Here is a 26365-nt window from a genome sequence, read left to right on the forward strand (position 1 = left end):
TACTTACATCAGAGTCTGGACCCTGGTCAGCGCCCGGACAAGTAAATGTAACAAATTCATGACACCGTTTATGTACAACAAAACAGCAAACTGAAATGAAGGAAGTAATGCAGATATTTAGAACACGAAAAATTAATTTTACAGTGAAATTTCTTGAAAATTATTCAGGGAGAAATAATATGATTAAGAAGCAAAGATTTTTATGAGTGTGCAGACAAACACACAAATACAATAAAGAAATGAAGGCATATGAGACGGAGAGATCTTGAGTAGGGCCCAAATTAATGAGGTATATTTGAATTTGTAAACAGGTAAAAACAAAACAGCTTTCATTGCATGCAATAAAGTTTATTCTTGTATTTAAAGGTGAAACTTTCTTCTCTTACTACTCAGAGTTTTCTCATTTCTGTTTACTGTCTCCACTATAAAAAAAAAAATGAGGAGCTCAGAAACTCAAGCTACAGACAGAAGGAAACTTCATTTTCTAGTATATATATATATCATCATCATCATCATCATCGTTTAACGTCCGCTTTCCATGCTAGCATGGGTTGGACGATTTGACTGAGGACTAGTGAAACCGGATGGCAACACCAGGCTCCAATCTGATTTGGCAGAGTTTCTACAGCTGGATGCCCTTCCTAATGCCAACCACTTCGAGAGTGTAGTGGGTGCTTATATATATATATATATATATATATATATATATATATATATATATATATATATATATATGATGTATACATACACACATACATATACAAACATATATATGTGTACGAGTGTGTGTGCATATTGTTTCTATTGTCAGAATCATTTAGTGTTTCATAATAATAGAACTGTACTACTACTTACAAATATCATCATCACCATCAACATTTTAACATCTATTTTTCTATGCTTACATGGGTAGAATGGAATTTGTTGATGCAGATTTTCTAAGTCCAGATGCTCTTCCTGCCACTAACCCTAACCCTCTTCCAAGCAAGATCATATTTCTCCTTGACTGGATATGTTTTCATTTTCATGGATGAGTTGAAATGAAGGACACTGCTTGTATAACAAGCGATGTTCATTTACAACTATCACATAGTGTCAATACATAGGGGTACTAACACACACATACATACATATATATACATACATATATATGTGTATTGGCTTCTTTCAGTTTCTCTCAGTCAAATCTACTCACAAGGCTTTGCTCAGCCTGAGGCCATAACAGAATCACATGTATAGGCACTTGTTTAAGGCACTACATAGTGATGCCTTCGAACCCAAAACCATATGGTTGGGAAGCAAACTTCTCAAAAACACAACTACACCTGCACATGTATGTATATATGTATGTGTATATATATATGTGTGTATGTGTATGTGTGTGTGTGTGTGTGTGTGTGCATTTTTTCTTTTGAGTTTTATTTACTTGAGAGTCTAAGCCATTCACTAGAGTTAAGAGAGTTCCTGGTGTTTGTAAATATGTGATTGAGTTGGTGTGCAGGTTGAGCTATTGATGGACATACTCAAGTGTATGTATCTATTCACCTAAAGAATCTCAGATGGAGAATCTTCAGAATGTCTTGCACTATTTGGAGAATCCACATGGTCTCTTTTGCTCTTTCTTTGAAAAACACAGTATTTCTTCTTTTTTTTGTACATTTGTAGGTACATAGCTTGTTTATTTGTGTGTGTATATATATATATATATATATATATATATATATGTTTGTATGAATGTAGATAAGTAAATATGTAGGTAGGTATGATTTATATGGCTTTAGAAGAATATGCATACACAGAGGAGCAAAGCCAATTTTGTAAGAGAACATAGAATCAACCACTACCATCATCATCATCATTATTACTACTATTAACATTGAGCTTCCTTATGGATAGATTATCAACATGGCATATCTCTGACCTACTGAATTCTGTAGTATCTCATCCATGAATTCTATCATTGTGAAATTTTATCACCTCTCATCTTTCTATGACTTGCCATTGATGTATTCCATCATCAGCTTAGTTTGTACATATGTGACAGACGGAAGATATAAATTAATTTCTGGCTGGATTTGAACTCAGAAACATGTAAGGCACCAAACTAAATTCTATGAAACATATTTTGTTAGCTAGTGAGGTTGAATTCAACTTCTCTTATGGATTGGAAAAAAGCTAGTCCAGTGTGCAGCATCAGACCAAAATGTCCTGACTGTTTCAATAGACCCTCTCATTTGATCTGGAGTCAAGACCCTCTCATTTGATCTGGAGTCAAGACCCTCTCATTTGATCTGGAGTCAAGACCCTCTCATTTGATCTGGAGTCAAGACCCTCTCATTTGATCTGGAGTCAAGACCCTCTCATTTGATCTGGAGTCAAGTTCTAATTTCAAACTGCACATGATAGTTACTGGGCAAAATAACTTATTCCATGATAAACTAAACACATGCAGATCATCCGTTTCAGATGAATACTTCCACCGTAAAAACGAGTTCAGATACCTCTAACTGATAGAGTAAGATTTTAAGAATTCTAGCTGATATATCAATCAACAAAAGTTCAAGCTGAGCATCAACTTAGCTCAGTTATGCAGATGTTATGAGAGCTACCACCACTCGTTCTTTACTTACCAATTAAAAAAAAAAGTCTGTTACCTATTTTGCCCTTTGGAGCATAACACTGGCTACAACAAGGTTACACCTTTTGGTTAAAAACCCAGAACCCACCATTACTTCTTGTCAATTTCTATAGCACTGTTTTAATAAACTGTCAACAATAGAGAATGCAGAGAGAGAGAAAAGAAGAGAGAGAGAGAGAGAGAGAGAGAGAGATAAAGGGAAAGAGAAATAACAATATACGCTGGTTTAGCAGATTTAATGGATATGGACACAAAGTCAATATGAATGGTATGAAGCAGAATATCAGCTATTGCTAAAGGATCTAATCAGTTAGAGACATTAAGGAGGATGAATAGACAATGTAACAAAAGAAGAGGTGAAAGGAAAGACTGGTGAATTAAATGTGAAAGGCTATCAGCAGACAAATATTCCTTCATCTGACATGTTCTTTAATCCCAGAATATAAGGTTGTCATCATCATTATACCAGTTATAAAAGCAATATTTCCTAGTAAGAAATATGACAGAATAGCAATAAATTCAACTGAAATCAATTCATAATTCAGACTCAGGCCCTTCTTCAAGCTATTTCACTTCACTTTCATCAATGATTGCTACATCTTCCAATTTTATTAACCTTATAAATTCATTCAAATGCTCAGAGGTCCCCTAGAAATAATTGATAGTTTCTGTTACAGAGGTGACCTAATGCACAGCTGCATAGGGTGTGTTCTGAGAGCATAATAATCAGAATAAAAACAGGATGAAAAATATTCATAGGCCAAGTACTTCTGCTGACAACAAAGGGATTTTCTCTTTCAGTGAAGGGCAGCTTGTGTGATGCATTTACTAAGTATGATGCATGTATAAAATGTATAATGCTGCTGGCAGTGAAATATGGGCACTGGATGCAGAAGATGTGTGGGGGCTGGAAAGAAATGAGGTAAACATGCTCTGTTGGATGTATAATGCATCAATAGAGCACAAATGGATTAAGAATAAAAGCTGGGTATAAAAGGAATCAGATGTAATGGACAAAAGAGAAGACTCAGTGAACATCTACGTGTAATGTGCATTGAGATAGGTTAAGAAGTACCAAGTCATCTATGAGCATGGATTCTGCAAAATAGGAAAAGCTAGGAAGACTTAGTTAAAACTTGTGAAAGCTGACCTCCTGAAAGAAATAGCAAATGATCACAACTGGTGATGAAACACTATACTGGAGAAAACTTGTTCCACCATGCCAGCTTGGAGAAAATGGACAAGGCAATAATCTGAAGCCTCCTGCATATTTGATACACCAATGTTCAATAATGTGTTTGTACTTATTTAGGATGTCAGTACCTGTACTTAATTGGTCTGTAGACTTTACATTTCAAAACAGCATAGCTCAATAAAGTGATTTCCATAACTTCAAAATAAAGAAAAAGAAAAAAATACCTAAAACAAACCTTATTTGACTTCCTTTTCCGTTTATCTATCTATTGGTAAATGCTTTCTATTGCTAATTCACAGTACTTTATTTTCGTGACTTGTCATCCTAAATTACTAAAGCAGTTCAGTCTCTTAAATTATGCATTACCTATTGACACCTAGTCTAATTAATTCTCAAAAGTTAGCATTTTACATTCACCAAATCATGCTTTGCTTTAGGCTCACATTTCTTATGCATGTCTCATATAGTCTGTTCTATGTTCAGAGAGTTTTCATTTCCATCTGGAGAGAAGTTCATAAAGCCTCTAAAAACAGAGCACTGATTATGTTAAAGCAACAAATCAGCACCTTCCAGTCAGCCTTAGCTTATTTGCATGCATGTTACAAGTTATTCTAATGCAATTGGTAGAATTATATACAGAGTAGGGTAACACACAAAAAGAAAAAAAACTCTGATTAGACTAAGATCCAAGTAACTACTATCTAAGTCTAAATCAAAACAAAGAAAAAGCAAGCAATGAAGGTAACTTCCCATAGGATCAGTTGATTAAAATTATTTGACAGAATAGACAATGCGACCAAAAGAGTTCTGGTCCTTAAAGTCAAATGATGAAAGTAACACACATATTTCAGTTTTATTAAACTTTCTTAGTGAAGAATATTCTATTCACCTGACAAAACTAAGAATGACATACATATATACATACAAACAAACAAACAATCAAACAAAGAGAGAGAGAGCAGTGGACTGTAGTGATTAACAACAATATCGGCAAGGGAATAACCTAGGGTCTCATTCTGCATAATCAGTGGCTCTACATTTCATCTATTTTTATACAGATATTGCTCAATTATAGTCTTGTTAACTGAGTAGAACCCTTCAAAGATGGTTTTATGATGCACTTAAGCTCTTGGTGTATTTAAATCTTTTATCTTTACCATGGCTGGGCAAGGTCAAACTTGCTTTGCTTATTTTTAATGAAGCATTATATATCAAGAAGAGGCGCAATGGCCCAGTGGTTAGGGCAGTGGACTCGTGGTCATAGGATCGCAGTTTCGATTCCCAGACCGGGCGTTGTGAGTGTTTATTGAGCGAAAACACCTTAAAGCTCCACGAGGCTCCGGCAGGGGATGGTAGTGAACCCTGCTGTACTCTTCCACCACAACTTTCCCTCGCTCTTACTTCCTGTTTCTGTTGTGCTTGTAATTCAAAGGGTCAGCCTTGTCACATTGTGTCACGCTGAATATCCCTGAGAACTACATTAAGGGTACATGTGTCTGTGGAGTGCTCAGCCACTTGCACGTTAATTTCACGAGTAGGCTGTTCCGTTGATCAGATCAACTGGAACCCTTGACGTCATAAGCGACGGAGTGCCAACAACAACAATATATTAAGAATAAAAATTAAAAACAACTATCAACTCTTCAATATTGCACATTATGAAATTATAAAGAAAAAGACTAATTTAAAAGTGACAAAATAAAAACATAGGTAAACATAAATGACGATTTTGTCTAATATAAGATGTGAAGGATAGCTATTTCTTTAATGATGTGTAATTTTCAAAGATCCTTGAATACTACAGATCATGCACCAAATCCATTGCATCAGGTTGCAATTCATGATACAAATATCTCCCAACACGGTAAAATTATTAAGAATTAAAAGCATAATGTAAAACAGAAAATGCAAAACCAGAACAGACCTAAGTAAAAACTAAAGAAAATGGTACTGGTTTCTTTATTTTTGCCTTATTAAAGGAAATAAAATATGCATAACATTATGCTTATTAGCTGTAAGGCATCAAACTGGCAAAATCATTAGCACACTAGGCAAATGCTGAGCAGTATTTCACTGGCGTTATGCTCTGAGTTCAAATTCTGCTGAGGTCAATTTTGCCTTTCTAAACCTATGTGTTTGTATATGGTTTTTATAAAAAAGTTTGTATTGTATAAAAAGGTTTGTATTGTTTCCTTTTTTTTAACTCACACCTCAAAGGTTAATTGTTCTGTTTACATTTATTGGCTTCAATTTTATTGGCATAAGGCTTTTTCACATTTATTTATTTATTTATTTTGCTTTTAATTGTTCTGAAGAAATTTCTTACAATCCTCTATGGCTATTTCTGAAAAGGAAGCATCAAAATTTCTGATGAAAAATCACCATCTTCTGATAATTTTCTCTCCAAAAATGAACATTAAAGATGTTCTTTTGTACAATAACAAATATTTATCCATGGGCTTACATGAACTGGTGATCCATGTCATACTATTCTATAGGGCCTTACTTATCGCAAACATTATTCAAATGCAATAGTGGCTCTAGCAAAATTGAAAAGATACTTGATGATAAATCACAATTGCATAAGAAGTGAAAGTGCTGATTAAACAGAATATAGCTTTTATAAGTAAAGCCAGTATCAGTGAAAAGCCTCGAGAAGCATGCTATTTGGTTGCACAAATTATTGCACACAAAGGGAAGTATTGCAAAAGTGATGAGTGCCTGATAATGCCAGCATGTAAAATTATCTTAGAGAAATGTTGAGACAAACTGCAGTGGGAGAAACTGAAAATGTTCCACTTTCAGTTGATTCAATGATGACAAGTCACATGATGCTGAAGTGGCTTTGTATGATAAACTGAAAATAGAAGTTTTTCTATCCAGGTTGATGAGTCAACAGATCTTACCAATAAATGTTGCATTGTAGCTTTTGTAAAATTTGTCAATAAGGATGAAATTCAAGAAAACTTTTTTCTATGAAAACAAGAGATCTCTCCTACAAGAACTGTGTTTGGCATCTGTACTGAATACTGCCCCATCAATAGTTGTCTCCATAAGAGATTTCTCTAGTAAAACAAGATAAAGCAAATAGCATCTTAACATATTTCTTTCTTCACAAAGCAGTGCTGATTTTAAAATTTCTCAGAAGTGAATAGAAAAACATTTTTAATAATGCTACAAAAATGGTCAACATCATAAAACAAACCCACTTCACTCCAGAATATTTAAAAAGCAGCGTGAAAACTTGGACAAAGAGCACATAAAATCTCTTGCTACCTCCAGAAATTTGGTGGCTGAAGAGAGGAAAAATTTTAAATAAGATGTTTGAACTGAAAGAAGAATTGCTGGAGATGCTTTCAAGAAAACAGTAAACCAGAATTTGCTAAGTGTTTTGAAGATGGAAAATGGTGTTAATTTACTAAGCAAACAATTTTCATTGCATGAATCAGTTGTAGAAATAATGACAAGATCCAGGAGAAAATGTACAGATTTCAAAGTAAAAGATTTTGGGATTTAAAAGACTGAATCTTTGTTAAAATCATGTTGCAAAACGAAATCTTGAAATGTTTCAATTATAAGAAAAACATCAGTAAATTTCAAGTAATTTTGAAACCCATCTGGAAAAACTTGATCAAAATAGAACTTTATTTTCTCTGCTTTTTAACAGAAGTATATGACTGAGAAAGAGAGGGATCCACACTTTGAATCTTCTACTCATCCTGAGATGTAAGAGAAGAAGAAGAAGCACAGGGTGAGATGCAACATGGTCAAACAGAAAATGAGATTTGTTGTGAAAGAGGAGTATCCTGCCTTTCATAGGAAAGCTATAAATATACTGCAACAGTTTGAAAATTCTTACAAGTAGGAAGGAGTTTTTTCATATTTGACAAATATCTAGAGCAAAGATAGAAACTATTTCCTTCTAGTAGAAGACAAAATCCAAGTGTAATTATCTAAAGTATGGCCTTGAATTAAGTATCTGAGTACTAAAAGACAAAAACAGGTTTCTCATTAGAGAAGTAAATTTTATTATCTAAATTCAAAAATAGCATTATCTTTACTCATATCACAAATTGCCTACCTATATTTTATGCCTTTTTAACATTGTCAATAAAAGATTAAGCCATGGTAGTAATTATTTGTTTTTATTTCATCTATATGTGCTGTATAGGATATTGAGAACATGCAGTGTAGCAGAATGGTTAAGAAATATGCTTTACAACCACAAGGCTTCCAGTTTGATTCCACTGTGTGGCACCTTGGCCAAAAGCCATCTTGTAAACCATTTGGTGACCTCACTGCTGCTGGTGCCATGTAAAAAGAACCCTGTATGCTCTATAGAGTAGTCAGCATAACTTGTAGATGAAAACTGTATAGAAGCCAACTGGGGAGATTGTATATGTAATTCAAGAAGTAAAGCTCAGTTACACTGTGTCATGTTGATTCTGCTTAGGAATAATATCAAGAGTACATGCTAATTCAGGACCAAATAACTCAGATGCTTTAACAACTGAATTCTCATATTCAAATGATGGAGGTCCACCCCAAGAGGTTGGCCGCTTATGTTCTGTGAATAAAGATATGCCTAGTTCTTTTTTTTTTTCTTGTGTGAAAGGAAGCCTTCTTGTGAATTCTTTTGAAAAATGCCCAAAAATTTTCTAAAGAAGCTGAGCTTCACAGAGGAGATGACAAAGGACTCGGACAATTGGCAATTTGTTGTGCTTGAGAAGCTATAAAGACATGTCCTATATGTTTATGCTCCACCACACCCTGCATATGATCCATCCCTGACAAACCTGTCTCACACATCCCATATTCCCAACACCTCCATCTCTTGTACTCCCTTTCCCCTCATCTCTCAATCACCTTTGTTAAATCTCTTTCCCACAGCATATTCTCCTAACAATCCCTCTCCTCTACTTCTCACTCTGCTTTTGCAATCTTGCAAACTTACCCATCCACTCACCCTATCCAATCCTTGGCCCCACTTCACTGTCATTTAATATACACCTCTCTCTCCATCACATATTTACCATCTTTCATTTTCTTTCTCTCCCTCTCTTTTCAACTGAGGAAGCCATGTATCCCCTTTACTTCAAAACACCTATTGCTCTCCCTCTGCTCATATTCTAACCTCATTTATGGCACAAAGCCACCTTCCTCAATACTACTCCCCACCTCAGTTGAGGAGTCTTGTCTTGTATATAATTTGGTGACCTTACTGCTGCTAGTCTCATTTAAAAAGCACCCGGTGGACTCTGCTGTAAAGTGGTTAGCATTAAGAAGGGCATCTAGTCATAGAAACCATGCCAAAGCAGATAGTAGAGCTTGGCACAGTCTTCTGACTTGCTTGCTCCTGTCAAACCATCCAACCCATATCAGCATAGAAAACAAATGTCAAATGATGATGATGAAACAGTTTGATTTCTGTTACTTTTTGGATCTCCAATATATTCAAGAAAAATTTAGGCTATTATTATTTAAGTTATTATTATTAATTTTTTTGCTTAAACCAGTTTATACATTAAAATATATAACATATGCTTGCTTACCAACCACATGGTCCCGGGTTCAGTCCCACTGCGTGGCATCTTGGGCAAGTGTTTTCTACTATAGCCTCGGGCCGACCAAAGCCTTGTGAGTGGATTTGGTAGACGGAAACTGAAAGAATCCCGTCGTATATATGTATATATATATGTATGTGTTTGTGTGTCTGAGTTTGTCCCCCCAACATCGCTTGACAACCGATGCTGGTGTGTTTATGTCCCCGTAACTTAGCGGTTCGGCAAAAGAGACCAATAGAATAAGTACCAGGCTTTTAAAGAATAAGTCCTGGGGTCGATTTGCACGACTAAAAGGCGGTGCTCCAGCACGGCCACAGTCAAAAGACTGAAACAAGTAAAAGAGTAAAAGAGAGATATGTCTTATGAAATTTTTAAATATATTATGTTTGCTTTAGTAAATTTAATTTTATAAAAGAGAAAGAAAAAAATGAATAATGATATATAATAATGTTTTTGTAAGAGTTTCTTGAAGCAAGGAATTAATTTCAAGAGTTCTTCAAGGTTAAAAAGGTTCTAAACCAATGAGCTAAAGTTACTCAATAACTAGTAATATGCATGTTTGCATGTATACATTATGTACGTATTACATGCATATATATATATATATATATATATATATATATATATATATATATATATATATATATATATATAAGTGAAGAATAGAGTATTTGGTATTACATTCATTCTATGGTGTACAATTGTTTCAATAGCATGCAAGTGACCAATCAGACATCATGTTTACAGACATGAACGATCACAATGATTTAGTCATGTGCATTATGTAATGTATATTGCAAAATAGCTTCAGCAGTCACTTAATCACAACTCAACAGACAAATATATGTGTACATAGTATCTATCATGTGTACAGTTAGATGAACAACTGTCATGATGTTTAGAGCTCCACATAGATTATCATTAACCAATCTACTTCCAGCAAAGTGGTGTACTTAGCAGTATTATTAGTATTATGATACAGCATATGTAATCAAAATTATGATAAAACACAAGATGTAGTGTCTATCATTTGTTCCTTAAGTACATTTCACCATTGTGGTTATTTGCATTCTCTGCAGTGGGTGCTCCAATTACAAATGAATGTTAACCCACAGATCAAATATTTTTATACGAGTAAACATAATGCCACAAGTATTCCTCTAATGGACTGCTGTGATTTAGCCATCAACTACACTTGAAGCACCAATTGCCTCATTTCTTCTTTTTTTTTTCTCTCGTGAATAAAAGGATATTACCCAAAAGGTTGCTTTGCAAATGGAACATAATGACTTTGAATGAATGAAAAAAATGTGTGCACAAGTGCATGTATGTATTATGTATGTATGAAGGTATGTTTGCATTTATGTATGCATATTTTCATGTCTGTATATAAGTATGAATGTATGTGTGGAGGCGCAATGGCCCAGTGGTTAGGGCAGCGGACTCGCGGTCATAGGATCGCGGCTTCGATTCCCAGACTGGGCGTTGCGAGTGTTTATTGAGCAAAAACACCTAAAGCTCCACGAGGCTCCAGCAGGGAATGGTGGCGAACCCTGCTGTACTCTTCCACCACAACTTTCTCTCACTCTTACTTCCTGTTTCTGTTGTGCCTGTAATCCAAAGGGTCAGCATTGTCACACTGTGTCACGCTGAATATCCCCGAGAACTACGTTAAGGGTACACGTGTCTGTGGAGTGCTCAGCCACTTGCACGTTAATTTCACGAGCAGGCTGTTCCGTTGATCGGATCAACTGGAACCCTCAACGTCGTAAGCAACGGAGTGCCAACAACAACAACATGAATGTATGTGTGAATGTATGCATGAATGTAAGCATACATTTGCATATGTATGTAGATCTCTGTGTAGTCCTTCAATTCATGTGTGTGTGTGTGCGTATGATCCATAATGGTTACGATGTAAGTTAGTTTAGTGGTTTCTATCCAATACACACTGTTATGCTGTGCCCATGCAAATTAATAATAATAATAATAATGGTTTCAAAATTTTGGCTCAAAACCAGCAATTTTGGGGGTGGGGGTGAGTCAAATACATTGACCCCAGTTCTCAACTGGTACTTATTTTATCGATTCAGAAAGGATGAAAAGCAATGTCGACCTTGGCAGACAAAATGCCACTAAGTATTTTGCCAGGTATGCTATCATTATTAAGGTATGCTCACTGCCTTAATAATAATAATAATGATGATGATGATAAATAAATCAAAAATTAAGAAAACCTCAAAGTTTCAATAATATTAATGATAATAATAATAATTAATTCGTTTTATTGGCCACAAGGGCTAATATCAATTAAAAACATATAAGTACAAAGACAAGACGAAGGTTACAAAAGGTTTTGTCCGAAAAGGTAGGAAAGTTTGTCTAAACAGAGGAAGAAAACGGAGAAAGATATAATAAATAAATAGATAAATAAATAGATAAATAAATAAGTAGAACTCCCAAAGGGGGAGGCGCTTCGAAAAAGGGAAGGTTACACGTGGAAAAACCCATAAAACCACGGGAGCCTGGTCAGAAAAAAATAAGAAAGGGGTATAGAGCCCTTTCTCCTTTTACATTACCTTTTTTTTTTTTCTACAGGTGTATTCTCAGAATTGGTCCGTTTATACTGGCCATTTTTCCAACAGTCACCCATCTTTCAACGAATTTGCTATGAGACAGCACTTCCCTCTCTACTCTCATCTTCCTTTTCAAGTGGAACTTGAAAAAGTTGATGAGGCCTTGGCCAAAGAGGAAAGTGTCTGTCTTTAACCCTTTCAAACAGGTCCACCATATCACCTCTTTCGCTACAGCCACTAGGCATAGGAAAATTGCCTTGCCCTCCTGGTTAAAGGAGGTCGGCGGGTCAATTCTCACGATGGATCTAGCTGATAGCCGGATCCGTCCTACACGTGACAGTAGCTGTTGACACAAGGCCATCAATTTCAAGGAATAGAGTAAATCAGCTACATCAGCCCCCAGTGCTCAATTGATACTCATTTTAACCAACCCTAAATGGATGAAAGGCAAAGTCGACCTCAGCAGAATTAGAACTCAGAAGGTAAAGACAGACAAAATACTGCTAAGCATTTTGGTCATTATGCAAACGATACTGCCAGCTCACCACCTTAATAATAATAATAATAGTGATAATAATAATAATGATGATGATATGATTATGATGATAATAAATATAAAAAATAAAAAAACTCAAAGTTTCATTAACTTGCTCCACTTGGCTGTAACTAAGCATCATAAAATGAAATGGCATAATTCTTTGAAAAGTGACAGCACTGTAAAATTGCTGAGTTATGCAAAGTGGTTCATGAACTGCATTGCTAAATGTAGCTCTTTGCTGTTGGTGAGCTTGGGACATAGTAGAAGCAGTTAACAACATAACCTCACTTTCAGCTTTGTCAGCATTATTTCAGGAAAGATTAAAAAATGAATGGAATAGCATAAATACAATATGTGAGTGTAGGACAGATTTGCCAGGAACAGGCTTTTTCATTTAAATAACATTGATCAAATATATTACATGATGCAAATTTGATAGTCTCTGTTAACAAAAAGTGTTTTAAAAAAAAAACTTCTGTGTGTGTGTGTGTATATTTGCATACATGCACACATACACACATATAGGGCTTTTTGAAAAACACTTTTTGTCAACAGGGACTATATGTATGTATGTATGTATGTATGTATGTGTATATATATATATATATATATATATATATATATATATATATCATCATCATCGTCATTTAAAGTCCGCTTTCCATGCTAGCATGGGTTGGACGATTTGACTGAGGACTGGTGAAACCGGATGGCTACACCAGGCTCCAATCTAATTTGGCAGAGTTTCTACAGCTGGATGCCCTTCCTAACGCCAACCACTCAGAGAGTGTAGTGGGTGCTTTTACGTGTCACCCGCACGAAAACGGCCACGCTCGAAATGGTGTCTTTTATGTTCCACCTGCACAAGAGCCAGTCCAGGGGCACTGGCAACGATCTCGCTCGAAAATCCTATGAAGGCCTGTCAGGCGGTACTGGCAAGGGCCACGCTCAAAATGGTGCATCTTATGTGCCACCCGCACAAGAGCCAGTCCAGGGGCACTGGCAACGATCTCGCTCGAAAATCCTATGAAGGCCAGTCAGGCGGTACTGGCAACGGCCATGCTAAAAAAGGTGTATTTTATGTGCCACCCGCACGAGAGCCAAACCATGGGCACTGGCAACGATCTCACTTGGCTTACGGGTCTTCTCATGCACAACACATTTCCAAAGGTCTCGGTCAGTAGTCATCGCCTCAGTGAGGCCCATGGTTCGAAGGTCTTACCTCACCACCTCAGCCCAGGTCTTCCTGGGCCTACCTCTTCCACGGGTTCCCTCAACTGTTAGGGTGTGGCACGTTTTCACGCAGCTATCCTCATCCATTGTCACCACATGTCCATACCAACGCAATCGTCTCTCTTGCACACCACAACTGATGCTTCTTATGACCAGCTTTTCTCTCAAGATACTTACACTCTGACGGATATGCACACTGACATTACACATCCAACGGAGCATGCGTATAGGCATGCACACATGCATATGCATATACACAGATGCATACGTGCACACATGTACACACACATACATACATACATACATACATACACACGGACGTATATATCATGAACTAATTGTTACTTTCTCAGATGCAGCACAGAATTTTGTCAGTGAACAGGTTGTGGTCTCAAAGCGACGAAAATATTTTGACAAATTAAAATTTAAATGTTGAAGTGAATCTAACGGATTTTGAGTGTTATTTAAAATGTCTTATAAACACCTTCCACGCTGCAATTATATATATATATATATATATATATATATATATATATATATATATATATATATATATTTATATGCATTTATTTATTTATTTATACATATATATTAGGCGACAGGTTTATTTAGCCAGAGGGGAAGCAGATAAGGAAAGATTTGCCAATGTTCTGCGCCGTGAGGACCAAAGACTCGAGGTATTTCGGGTTGCAAGACAGTGTAGGAGAGAGAATAGTGATGTTGTAGGAGAGAAATGTGTTCGCATGGATGATGGTACGCTTGCATTAAATGAGGATGCAAAGAAAGAGGTCTGGAGATGCCACTACGATAGATTGCTTAATAAAGAGAATGAATGGGAGAAAGAGAGCCTGCCTTATGTCGACCCAATAGAGGGACCAGCTATCCGAGTTGATAGTACCAGGGTAGATAAAGCAATTAAGAGTATGAAGACCGGGAAAGCCCCCGGCCCATCAGGAATCACTGCAGAGATGCTCAAAATATCTGGCAGTGTTGGCTATAGCCTAGTCACCCGTATTACGAACCAGGTGATACACGAAGGAGTCATACCCTATGACTGGTGTAGCAGCATCATAGTCAACTGCTACAAAGGTAAAGGGGACGCTTTAGATACAAATAATTACAGAGGCATCAAGCTGTTAGATCAGGTTATGAAAGTTACAGAGAGGGTCATAGCCCAACTAATTAGGGAGCGAATCAATTTAGATGAGATGCAGTTTGGGTTCGTGCCAGGTAAAAGCACTACTGATGCCTTATTTCTAGTGAGACAGTTGCAAGAGAAATACCTAGCCAAGGATAAACCTCTGTACCTGGCTTTCGTTGACATGGAGAAAGCCTTTGACAGGGTCCCCCGATCCCTTATCTGGTGGTCAATGAGGAAACTTGGGATAGAAGAATGGCTAGTGAGAGCTGTGCGAGCCATGTACAGAGATGCGGCCAGTAAGGTGAGGGTTGGAAATGAGTACAGCAATGAATTCCGGGTAGAGGTAGGGGTCCACCAAGGTTCCGTCCTCAGCCCCCTATTATTTACCATAGTCCTCCAGGCAATCACAGAGGAGTTCAAGACAGGTTGCCCCTGGGAGCTCCTCTATGCTGATGACCTTGCCCTAATTGCGGAGTCACTATCAGAACTAGAGGAGAAGTTTCAGGTGTGGAAGCAAGGTCTAGAATTGAAGGGCCTTAGAGTCAACCTAGCTAAAACCAAAATCCTAATAAGTAGGAAGGTAGATAAAACACAAACCCCTTCAGGTAGATGGCCCTGCTCAGTATGTAGAAAAGGAGTAGGTAGTAACTCTATAAGATGTACCCGGTGCAAGCTATGGACACATAAGAGGTGCAGCAACATCAAAGGCAGGTTAACTAGCAAGTTAGTTTTTGTTTGTGGCAGATGTTCAGGTGCAATAAAGACTGCAAACAAACAGGAAACAACTTCTATCTCATTCCAGGGTGAAAAACTAGAGGTAGTCGATAGCTTCCGCTATCTGGGCGACCAAGTTAGTAGTGGGGGTGGGTGCGCTGAAAGTGTAGCTGCTAGAATAAGAATAGCCTGGGCAAAGTTTAGAGAGCTCTTACCCCTGCTGGCGACAAAGGGACTCTCACTCAGAGTAAAAGGCAGACTGTATGACGCATGCGTACGAACAACCATGCTACATGGCAGTGAAACATGGGCTGTAACTGCTGAGGACATACGTAAGCTCGCAAGGAATGAAGCCAGTATGCTCCGTTGGATGTGTAATGTCAATGTGAATACCCGTCAGAGTGTAAGTATCTTGAGAGAAAAGCTGAACATTAGAAGCATCAGTTGTGGCGTGCAAGAGAGACGATTGCGCTGGTATGGACATGTGGTGAGAATGGAGGAGGATAGCTGCGTGAAAAAGTGCCACACCCTAACAGTTGAGGGAACCCGTGGAAGAGGTAGGCCCAGGAAGACCTGGGCTGAGGTGGTGAGGCAAGACCTTCGTACATTGGGCCTCACCGAGGCGATGACTACGGACCGAGACCTTTGGAAATGGGCTGTGCGTGAGAAGACCCGGCAAGCCAAGTAAGATCGTTGCCAGTGCCCCTGGACTGGTTCTTGTGCGGGTGGCACATGAGATGCACCATTTTGAGCGTGGCCGTTGCCAGTACCGCCTGACTGGCTCCTGTAGGATTTTCGAGCGAGATCGTTGCCAGTGCCCCTGGACTGGCTTGTGCGGGTGGCACATAAAAGACACCATTTCGAGCGTGGCCGTTTTCGTGCGGGTGACACGTAAAAGCACCCACTACACTCTCTGAGTGGTTGGCGTTAGGAAGGGCATCCAGCTGTAGAAACTCTGCCAAATCAGACTGGAGCCTGGTGTTGCCATCCGGTTTCACCAGTCCTCAGTCAAATCGTCCAACCCATGCTAGCATGGAAAGCGGACGTTAAACGATGATGATGATGATGATGATGATATATATATATATATATATATATATATATATTTCATTTTTGGATTTGGTTTGCAAGATTCTTTATGTGAGTTTGTGTGTTGAAGCATATTCTGTTGTGTCTGGGGAGAGTCATTCTCTTTTTGTGCCTTATAATTTAACACACTCACCGGTAAAATTTCCACTCATTTCTTATTTTCATTTTCCTAAAATTTTCATTGTCTTGCAACCTTTTCAAGCCAAGACTATATATATATATATATATATATATATATATATATATATATATATATGTATATATATACATACATATATATATAGATATGTATATATGTACATATACATACATGTATACACACACACATATATACTTTCGCTCCCTCCCTTCCCCCTCTCTTTCATATGTGCATGTGTGTGAATTTGTGAATTCAGGTGAAAGTAGATTTATGAATATACATGTATGTGCTGCAACTATCTTACGGAAAGCACTGCATTACCTCCAACACACCTCTATACACTACCTAAGTAGTTGTAATAAGTAGTAGTAATAGTCAGATGTAGGGTGATAGTTAAACTGCTGCTCATAGAAACACTAGAACTAGTTAGCTAAGTAGGTGAAGTGTGTAAGTGTTAACTTCATGCAGTGACATTCAGGTCACATAATCGATACAAGTCTTTGTACATACACATCTAAGACTATGCAAGCCAAGTGTCTACCTACTTTCATACCTCACTGATTGTCAAATCTATCCATTTGCTTAACTGCATGTCCATCTATTCTGTCCATCTACTTGTCCATCCATTTCCAAGCTTGAAAAAAAAACAAAAAAACCTAAACCCAAATATATCCATTTTGCCTGACAATTCCCCACCAATTCCCCCCCCCCCCCTCAACTGCAAGACTTGGAAAGGAGTAATAAGGAGAAGGAGACAGGGGAAAGAAAGTGAGTATTGCTTTTGTACGCTTGGCAGATAAACACATATAGCTACTGGACAATTGAGTATAGGCGATCAGGAAAATGGAAACAGGAAATAGAACATTGTCAACTTAGTTGAAGCTTTGATGAAAGAGGAGTGGTTACAAAGTCACAGCAATTGTTAGCCTGCCAGTCTCTGTCTCTCTCTCTCTCAATATATATATGTATATATATATATATATATATATATATATATATATATATATATATACAAGAAATGAGGGCAGGGAATCGTCAATTAATAATAGAATTAACAATTACATTTCTTTTATTAGCCACACAGGGCTCAACGAAGATGGGACAAATACAATGTAGAGCTTTTCTTTTTGGGAGGGGGAAGGAAGGAAAAAAAAAAAAAAAAAAAAAAAAAAAAAAAAAAAAATTGGTGGTGTCGATCAAAAGGGATCGTAGGAAGGGAAAAAGGGGCAGTTCGATCAAAAGGGATCGAAAAAAAAAGAAAAGGAAAGGCCGATCAATAGGGATCGTGTATCACACAGTAATGTTCTCGTGTAAAAAGAGGGGAGGACAGTTTAGGTTTAGCCGTGGAAGGAAAAGCCCACGGAAAAGACCACGGTAACCTTGGTCAATATTCTCATTGAAGAAACTATAACAGTAAGTGACTCTCTTTTGCCTTTTTGTTTTATTTTTTTTTCTTGTTCATAGGGTTATGCTCAAGATGGCTCCGTCGTTCACACGTGCCATCCTTGCTACATTCACCCATCTTTTTTTGAAGCATTCACTAGACAAGACTTCCCTTTCTACTCTCAACTTCCTCTTCAGGTGATACTTGAAGAAGTTGATGAGAGATTGCCCAGAGAGGAAAGTCTTTGTCTCTAGACCTTTCAGACGCGTCCACCATACACATTCTTTCGCCATAGCCACAAGTACGATGAAAATAGCTCTTCCTTCCCGTTTAAAGGAAGGAGGCGCGACAATATTCACGATAGACTCGGCTGATAGACCGACTCGTCCCACACGCGATAGCAGTTGTTCGACGTAAGCCCACAGCTCGGAAATGGTGGGACACTGTACGAGTGCGTGCAGAACGGTTTCGTCGCTCTGCCGGCATCTCGGACAGGTCGGCCCCGTGTTTCTCGAGCCATGCCTGTAGAGCTTATCCCGAACGGGTAGTGCTTCTCGATAGCACTGCCAGGCCAGGGATCTCTGGAAGTTGTCCATAGGTCCCGGCCCGAAGGTCGTCTTAAACAGGCGGGTCAGGTATTCCTCGTCGACGCCCAGGTTCGCCCCGAGATCGTCGTCGTACCTTCCCTCCACTAATCCACTATAGGTGACCCGGGTTGTTGGAGTTGCCGAAGAGCAGCGCGACACTCGCGGTGCCATTCGCCCTTCCTCGGCCTCTTCTTGATCCATGACTGCAGTTCGGTCATGGAGACGAGCTGCGGGAAAGCGCGCCGCACAAACGGTGACCACACCTGTTCACCGCTGTCTACGTAGAGCCGGAGATGTCGCAGTCTCAGCGCGTGTCTGCGCATCATCAACCACGGCATGCCCAGTCCTCCTTTTAACGGGTGTTGGCAGCAAACGGATCGCCTAACCATCGGAACGCTTCCTTTCCACAAGAAGCGGAAGAGGATGCGCTCCAGTTTGGTGATGGTAGGGTCGGGACAAGGAACGCCGGTCAGGCGGTAGTAGATGACGGACGCGATGTACGTGTTCGCCACCTCCGCCCGACCTTTCAGGGAAAGCTTCCTCTCGGCCCATTGCCGGGCTAGAGTGGCCACCCTTCTCGTTATCTCGTCCCAGTTCTTCTCCGTTTGGAGGTCTGGACCAAACCAGACCCCGAGCATCTCAACCGGACCGTCAGTCCAACGTCCCACGACGGAGGCGCTACTTGACGGCATGGGGTTGCTTCTCCAGGTGCCGAGCCGCAAGCCCACTGACTTATCCCGGTTGATTTTCGCTCCCGTTACCGCTTCGTAGTCTCTCAGTGTCTCGCCGACAAGCTCGATGTGCTTTTGGCTAGACACTATGATGGTGACGTCGTCCGCGTATGCCGACACGCTCGTCCCGCATCCCAACTCTCGCGGGATGCCCCTCAGCGTCGCCAGCTTCCGCAGTAGTGGCTCGAGAGTCAACACGTACAGAAGCGACGAGAGGGGGCATCCCTGACGGACCGAACGTGCAATGTCGAAGGGTCTTGATAGATGCCCATTGACGCGAACTACCGAACGGATGCCTCTGTACAAGGCAGCCATCCAGCCGCGGAAAATGGGACCGAAGCCGGCTGCTATGAGGACAGCCTCCAAGTATTGATGGTCTACCCTTTAACAATTAACAATTTTGCCAAGTAGTTCAGTATGAAATAAACCTTTATCGGTAAGACCATTTATCATCATAAATATAAGGGATTAGCAATTGAGTTGCTTCTCCAACATACTGAAAATTCAGAAACAGCAGTCAAAGAACTACCGTTTCTAAACTACAAATTTTTCTCTAAAACGGATGGCGATATTTATGGCACACATAGAACAAAAAACCGGAGGGAAAAGCACAAACAAAACAAGCCTTTAGTTAATTGGGTACGAATCGTTTCATGGTTAAGCGAACGAAAACTTCACTATTCCAATCTTCAGCCCAAATATTCTGATAAATTTGAAAGTAAGTGCCTTTCTTATCGTTGATTTTTGGTGTCGCGTGGCCGAGGATTACCGTGAATTTTTTTAGAGACACTTTCAAATTTATCAGAATATTTGGGCTGAAGATTGGAATAGTGAAGTTTTCGTTCGCTTAACCATGAAACGATTCGTACCCAATTAACTAAAGGCTTGTTTTGTTTGTGCTTTTCCCTCCGGTTTTTTGTTCTATGTGTGCCATAAATATCGCCATCCGTTTTAGAGAAAAATTTGTAGTTTAGAAACGGTAGTTCTTTGACTGCTGTTTCTGAATTTTCAGTATGTTGGAGAAGCAACTCAATTGCTAATCCCTTATATTTATGATATATATATATATATATAACAATTCACGTTATATATATATATATGTGTATATATATATATATATATATATATATATATATATATATATATATATATATATATATATATACAGAGAGAGAGAGAGAGAGAGAGAGCTGATAGATAGATAGATACTGTAAATCCTCGAGTATAATCCGCATTTTTCCCCCAAAATTTAAAGGTCAAAATCCTTAGTGCATACTATATACGAGGTTAAAAATGAAAAATATTTTCTAAGCAATGTCTGAGTCTCTATTTGCTGTCCGGCAATGTTTATTCAGATGCATTTTGTGATGTCGGGCGCAAAAATACCTTAAGCTATATTTATTTTTCACTGACGTTATTTCCTGTTATTTCTTTATTTTCTGCAAACAAAGTGCACAAAAAAGCTACACGTTTGCATTATGTTGTATGTACAATAATAATAATAAAGGACGTTACCGGATGCATGTTTACAAACCAAGGACGTTAAATCGACCTCCTTGACCCAAGTTCGAGAACGGGTGCATATTATACACAAGGTTTAGGTTTTTCAGAGCTACAACCCCTTAAAAATCTCCTGCGTATTATACTTAAGGGCGGACTATACTTGAGAATTTACGGTAGATAGATAGATGGATGGATGGATGGATAGGGAGAGGGAGAAAGACAGATTCAGAGATTTGACTTACACACGTGTGTGTGTGTGTGTGTGTGTGTGTGTGTGTGTGTGTGTGTGTGTGTATGTGTATATATATATATATATATATATATATACCACCACAATCTTGACATGACAGATCTGCAACAGTTCACTGAGGATATTGACAGGTGTGAAAACATGGCATTGACCTCAAATACATATATAGTCACTCATGTATACATTAATGAAATCATATAGCAACCCTTTTGGAACCAACAACCGGTGTCTTGTAGAACCTGTTCCCCACCCATTACTACTGCAAAGGAGAAGCCAGAAGCCAACAAGGTAGTTTCTATATGTTAAAATAACAACCTTCCTCACTGCAACCAACTTAGATAAAGAATGATACATTATAGAATATAATCACTGACATACAAAAGACAAGATGGTCATGGGTGGAATGCCTTTGATTATAAGCTTGTTCAGGAATAACATGGGACTAAACAACTATAAAAACATTAAAAATCAGATATTAAACTGCTCATGCTATACTGGAGGGAAATAAGGATCCATCACATATTCATTCAAGAGGACATGTTTGCAGACATTACACTGGTTTGATCATGTGATGTAAATGGATGCCAACAGCTCCATAAAGAAGTGCCAACCTCTCAAAGTAGATGGAACACATGGAAGAGAGAGACCCAGGAAGACATGGGCAAAGTACTGAAGGACAACTCATGAAATTGAATGAGTGCGAGTGAGCAAGCTTAAAGCACCTTTCTATGGTGAGATGAGCTCACAAATTGAAGTATACAAACATATCCTCATCATGTGGTCTCGAACTCTGGTCATTATGATCTTCTTTCTTATCAGAGGGTCTTACTGGTACTCCGGATTAAAAATGGTAGCATGCCTTGTACAAACTTATGAGAAAAACCATTGAAAGTGAGCACTAAATTCAAATGATCAATCTTTTTTTACTCTTATTTCTAGCAATTGTTGGTACTAATTTGTACCATTGTTTATTCCTATATATATATATATATATATATATATATATATGTACATGTATAAACTGAGACATAACTGAGTTTTTGCATCTGTATATTCATTTAAGCAACAAAGTTGCATGTGTGTATGTGTGTGTGGCATAGAAATTATTTGGGGAGGGAGTATAGCATAGAACATGAGAAAAAGGAAGGGCTTTGTGTGAGGGGTTAATACGAAGGAAAATGAAAGCACAGAGTGGTAAGGTGGGTTCTGTATGGGGGTCCAAAACAATCTTACATTATAAGGATGAGTATGGATGGAAGGTGTGAGGGAAATGAAGACATGAAATAGATGAGTGGTGAAGAATCCAGTGAGTTATTGAATGTAAGGCATGGAGGCATGATAGTGTAGGCTACGAAAGTTACTGAGGAGACAGTAGAGCTGTGGGGAGAGGACAGTGAGAGAAGGAGAAACTGGAGAGTACATGGAGTTAAGAGGGTAGAATGCGAGTGCAGAGAGTGCATCCTAGCTGGGGAGTCTGTGGGGAGAGAAAGAGAGAAGAGGATCAGTCGGTGAATGCAATGAGAGCAGCAAATGAAAGACAGGTTGGTGAGCACCATTGAAGTGGAATAAAGGGTAGTGAGAAAAGCAAGTGCACGTGTTGGGTGACAATAAAGGTCATCTGGAAATGCGCTAGTAGGTAGTACAGCAGGATGAGTATAGTAGGGTGAAGCTAGTGGTCTAAGTATAGCTTCTTGCATATGTGGGCCAAGAGAAGGATGATGGTGTCAGAGTGAAGCAAAGTGGATGACAAAGTGTAGACTACCCAGATGGTAGAGAGATGAGGAGGAAGCTGTGTGATAAGGGGATGAGTTACAGAAAGAGAGTGAGGATATAATGAGAAGGGACAGTAAACTGTCCGATGAATGGGAACGTGAAACTCAGAGTAACAGTCTTTTGTTATATTTCAGCTACTTTTAAATAAAGCATATTACTCTACCTCTGGTATTTGAGTACTCGTTTTTCCACCTTGTTGCACATTTTATGTGCTTACTCCAGTATATATATATATATATATATATATATATATATATATATGTATATATATATATATATATATATATATATATATATATATATATATGGGTAGGTGCAGGTATAGCTGTGAAGTAAGAAGCTTCCTTCCCGATCACATGGTTCTGAGTTCAGTCCCACTGCATTGCACCTTGGCAAGTGTTTTCTATTATACCCCCAGGCCAACCAAACCCTTGTGAATGTATTTAATAGATGGAAACTGAAAGAAGTCACTTTATATATATATTAGCCACAATGATGATATTTAAACCTCTTATAGGGGTATTTTATCCAAGATACACCGGTTTAATATATTATATTTTGAAGAGATATTTCTTCAATGAATATATTATATAAAATATCATTAAATATCAAATGTTATTATTGAGTTCAAAAACAGAGAGAGCTAATGGATACAAATTTACTTATTAATTACTTAACATATTCACCTACAATTGTTTCATTTCACAAATTTTGTGAAATGAAACAATTGAAGGTGAATATGTTAAGTAATTAACAAATTAAGGTGTATCCAATAGATCCCTGTTTTTTAACTTAATAATAATAATGATATATATGTATATATGTATGTGCGCACGAGCGTGTGTGTGTGTGTGTGTGTGTGTGTGCATGTGTTGTAACCTTGCCTTGACATTGCATGAAAACATCCAGTTAAGGAAAAAAAAGTATTACCTTACATGGAAATAAGTGGGGGTGGCAACAATGGCATCCAATTGCAGAAAATCTGCTTCAACAATTTCCGCCTGACCCATGCAAACATGCGAAAGTGGATGTTAAAAGGATGATGATGATTTTATGTGTGTTGGTGGGGGGGGGGGGGGCGCATATATGTACCAACTTCTAAACACTAATCTTGTGTTAGATTGCATTTTGCTACTGGGGGATGGCTGCTGCTGTAGCACCACATTTTTCCAGTTAGTAAGTCTTTTGTTAAGATAGGTCAGCTTTCATTACATTGTCTCAAGTTTACTACCATCTCTCTCTCTCTGTCTCTCTCTCTCTCAGGTTTCCTTAATTTGGAATACTTGGCAAATTTGCATGCAACAGTCACCCCTCAACAAGTATAACCTCCCCATACCAGCATGACCTCCTCTCTTGCACTCAACACCTGACTCCTCTCCTATTCGGTTTATTGCTTAGCACATTTCTACTCTGGCATTCATGCACACTAACATTACACATCTATTTAAGCATGCTAGTTTTGTTTCATTTCAATTTTCCTAAATCTTCTGTATTGAAGATCTAGGTCTTGAAACCATCAGGCATTGCACTTCTAATACAAGCACCATACCATCTACTCTTCACTCTGAGGGAGAATTTTTTCCAACTCATTCTTAATCTGGCTATTATACTTTCAGAGTATCATTTCACCTGTTAAGTATGTTTCTTAGATAACAGATGCTATCAAATACTTCTAGTGAGCCATCCAGGAATTTAAGAGAATCCTTTACTAGTACACTCATAGTACATACTGCTCCAGTGGCATCTGCTGCATACAAAGTTCATTTTTCTATTGGCCTTCAATCCAACTCTTGGTTGTCATACTTAAATTGGTTAAAGCAAATGGAATTTATACTTACTCCTTGTCTGAATACTGAGCAATGCCATGTCCCTGATCATATCAGAGTCCTGTCATCATTCCTGCTTATTAACAAGCTTGTTTTTCTCTCAGAAACAGTATATGCTATACTATATTATCTCATTTCCTTTTTTTCACGGGTGGCACATAAAATACACCATTTTGAGCGTGGCCGTTGCCAGTACCGCCTGACTGGCCTTCATGTGGGTGACACGTAAAAGCACCCACTACACTCTCTGAGTGGTTGGCGTTAGGAAGGGCATCCAGCTGTAGAAACTCTGCCAAATCAGATTGGAGCCTGGTGTTGCCATCCGGTTTCACCAGTCCTCAGTCAAATCGTCCAACCCATGCTAGCATGGAAAGCAGACGTTAAACGATGATGATGATGATGATGATGAATGAGATGCTATCTGAGGGAGAATTGACAGCTATTTCTTTGAATTTGAGTGACTGTGAAGAGGACTCCTCATTAGCAATTATATTGATGGTAATACAGTTGGTGATGGTTATGTTGGTGATAATGGTGGAGTTGGCAGTGGTGACAAATGTGGCAATAGTCACTGATGGAAAGTGTACTAGATGTAATATGAACTGCTCAAAAATAAAATACTTTTAGGAAATGGAAAATAAGAAGTTATGATGTTTAAGGCTTTCTCTGCAGCATCAAATGGTTCCAACAGCTAACACACTTCCTCACACAACAGAGCATGTTACTTCAGTAACACCGCTAATACTCTGATTATTTGGAACCACTTTTATTAAATGTTAGGGATCACCAACAACAAAAGACATAAAGAAGAAAATATTTACACTTTGAGTTCAAATTCTGTCAGGACCATCTTTATTTTCCACGCCTTAAGTGCTGGTAATACAAGAATCATTGAAGTACTGGGTTCAATATATTTTACTATATTCTTCCCCAAACTGCATAAACTTCTGCCATTAATAAAAACTTTAAAATTCTTGGAGATTTGTGCAGACAGTGTCTATTGTCTGAATTGTTTTGACTGAATTTCTCAAATGTTACCTGCATCATGTCATTTAGATTGCATCAAGATAGAATAATTGTTAGGTTAGAAGATGAGAGTAGCATACAGTGTCCAACTGGTCAACTACAGAGACCACGAGTTTTTGATCTGCACATACAACTCAAGATGGACATACAGACAGAGGCCCGTTACAGAAAGCCCAATAAAGTGGTTATGTGGGAGAAAATAGAGGAAATTCTCAGCAACTAGTGGTGGGCCTTTCTGAAGATAGTCACTAGAGATGAAATGAGAAAATACAGCAAAAAATTAGCAACATAAAGCAATAGATTAGAGGGAGTGCTCATTACTAGATGTGAAGAGGTGATTAGAAAAATCATTACAACTGACAGGGTAGTGACAAAAAATGGTTCTTCACCATTTCTTCAACGAGAAAATATGAAGGTTGTATTATCAGAGCTAAGGCTTAGACATGATGGAACAAAAG

General features: G+C 38.3%; 1 protein-coding gene across 1 annotated transcript in view; it reads right to left on the reverse strand.

Annotated features, from left to right (window-relative positions):
• Window positions 1-26365, reverse strand: part of LOC106874285 (calcium-dependent protein kinase C) — a 284775-nt gene that overhangs the window by 175760 nt on the left and 82650 nt on the right. Inside the window, exon 3 of the mRNA XM_089348357.1 lies at window positions 8-90. Coding sequence (XP_089204483.1) covers window positions 8-90 — 83 coding nt within the window. The remainder of the gene's footprint in view (window positions 1-7; window positions 91-26365) is intronic.

Source organism: Octopus bimaculoides, chromosome 3 (assembly GCF_046866305.1).
Source record: "Octopus bimaculoides isolate indiv1 chromosome 3, ASM4686630v1, whole genome shotgun sequence".
Lineage (NCBI taxonomy): Eukaryota > Metazoa > Mollusca > Cephalopoda > Octopoda > Octopodidae > Octopus > Octopus bimaculoides.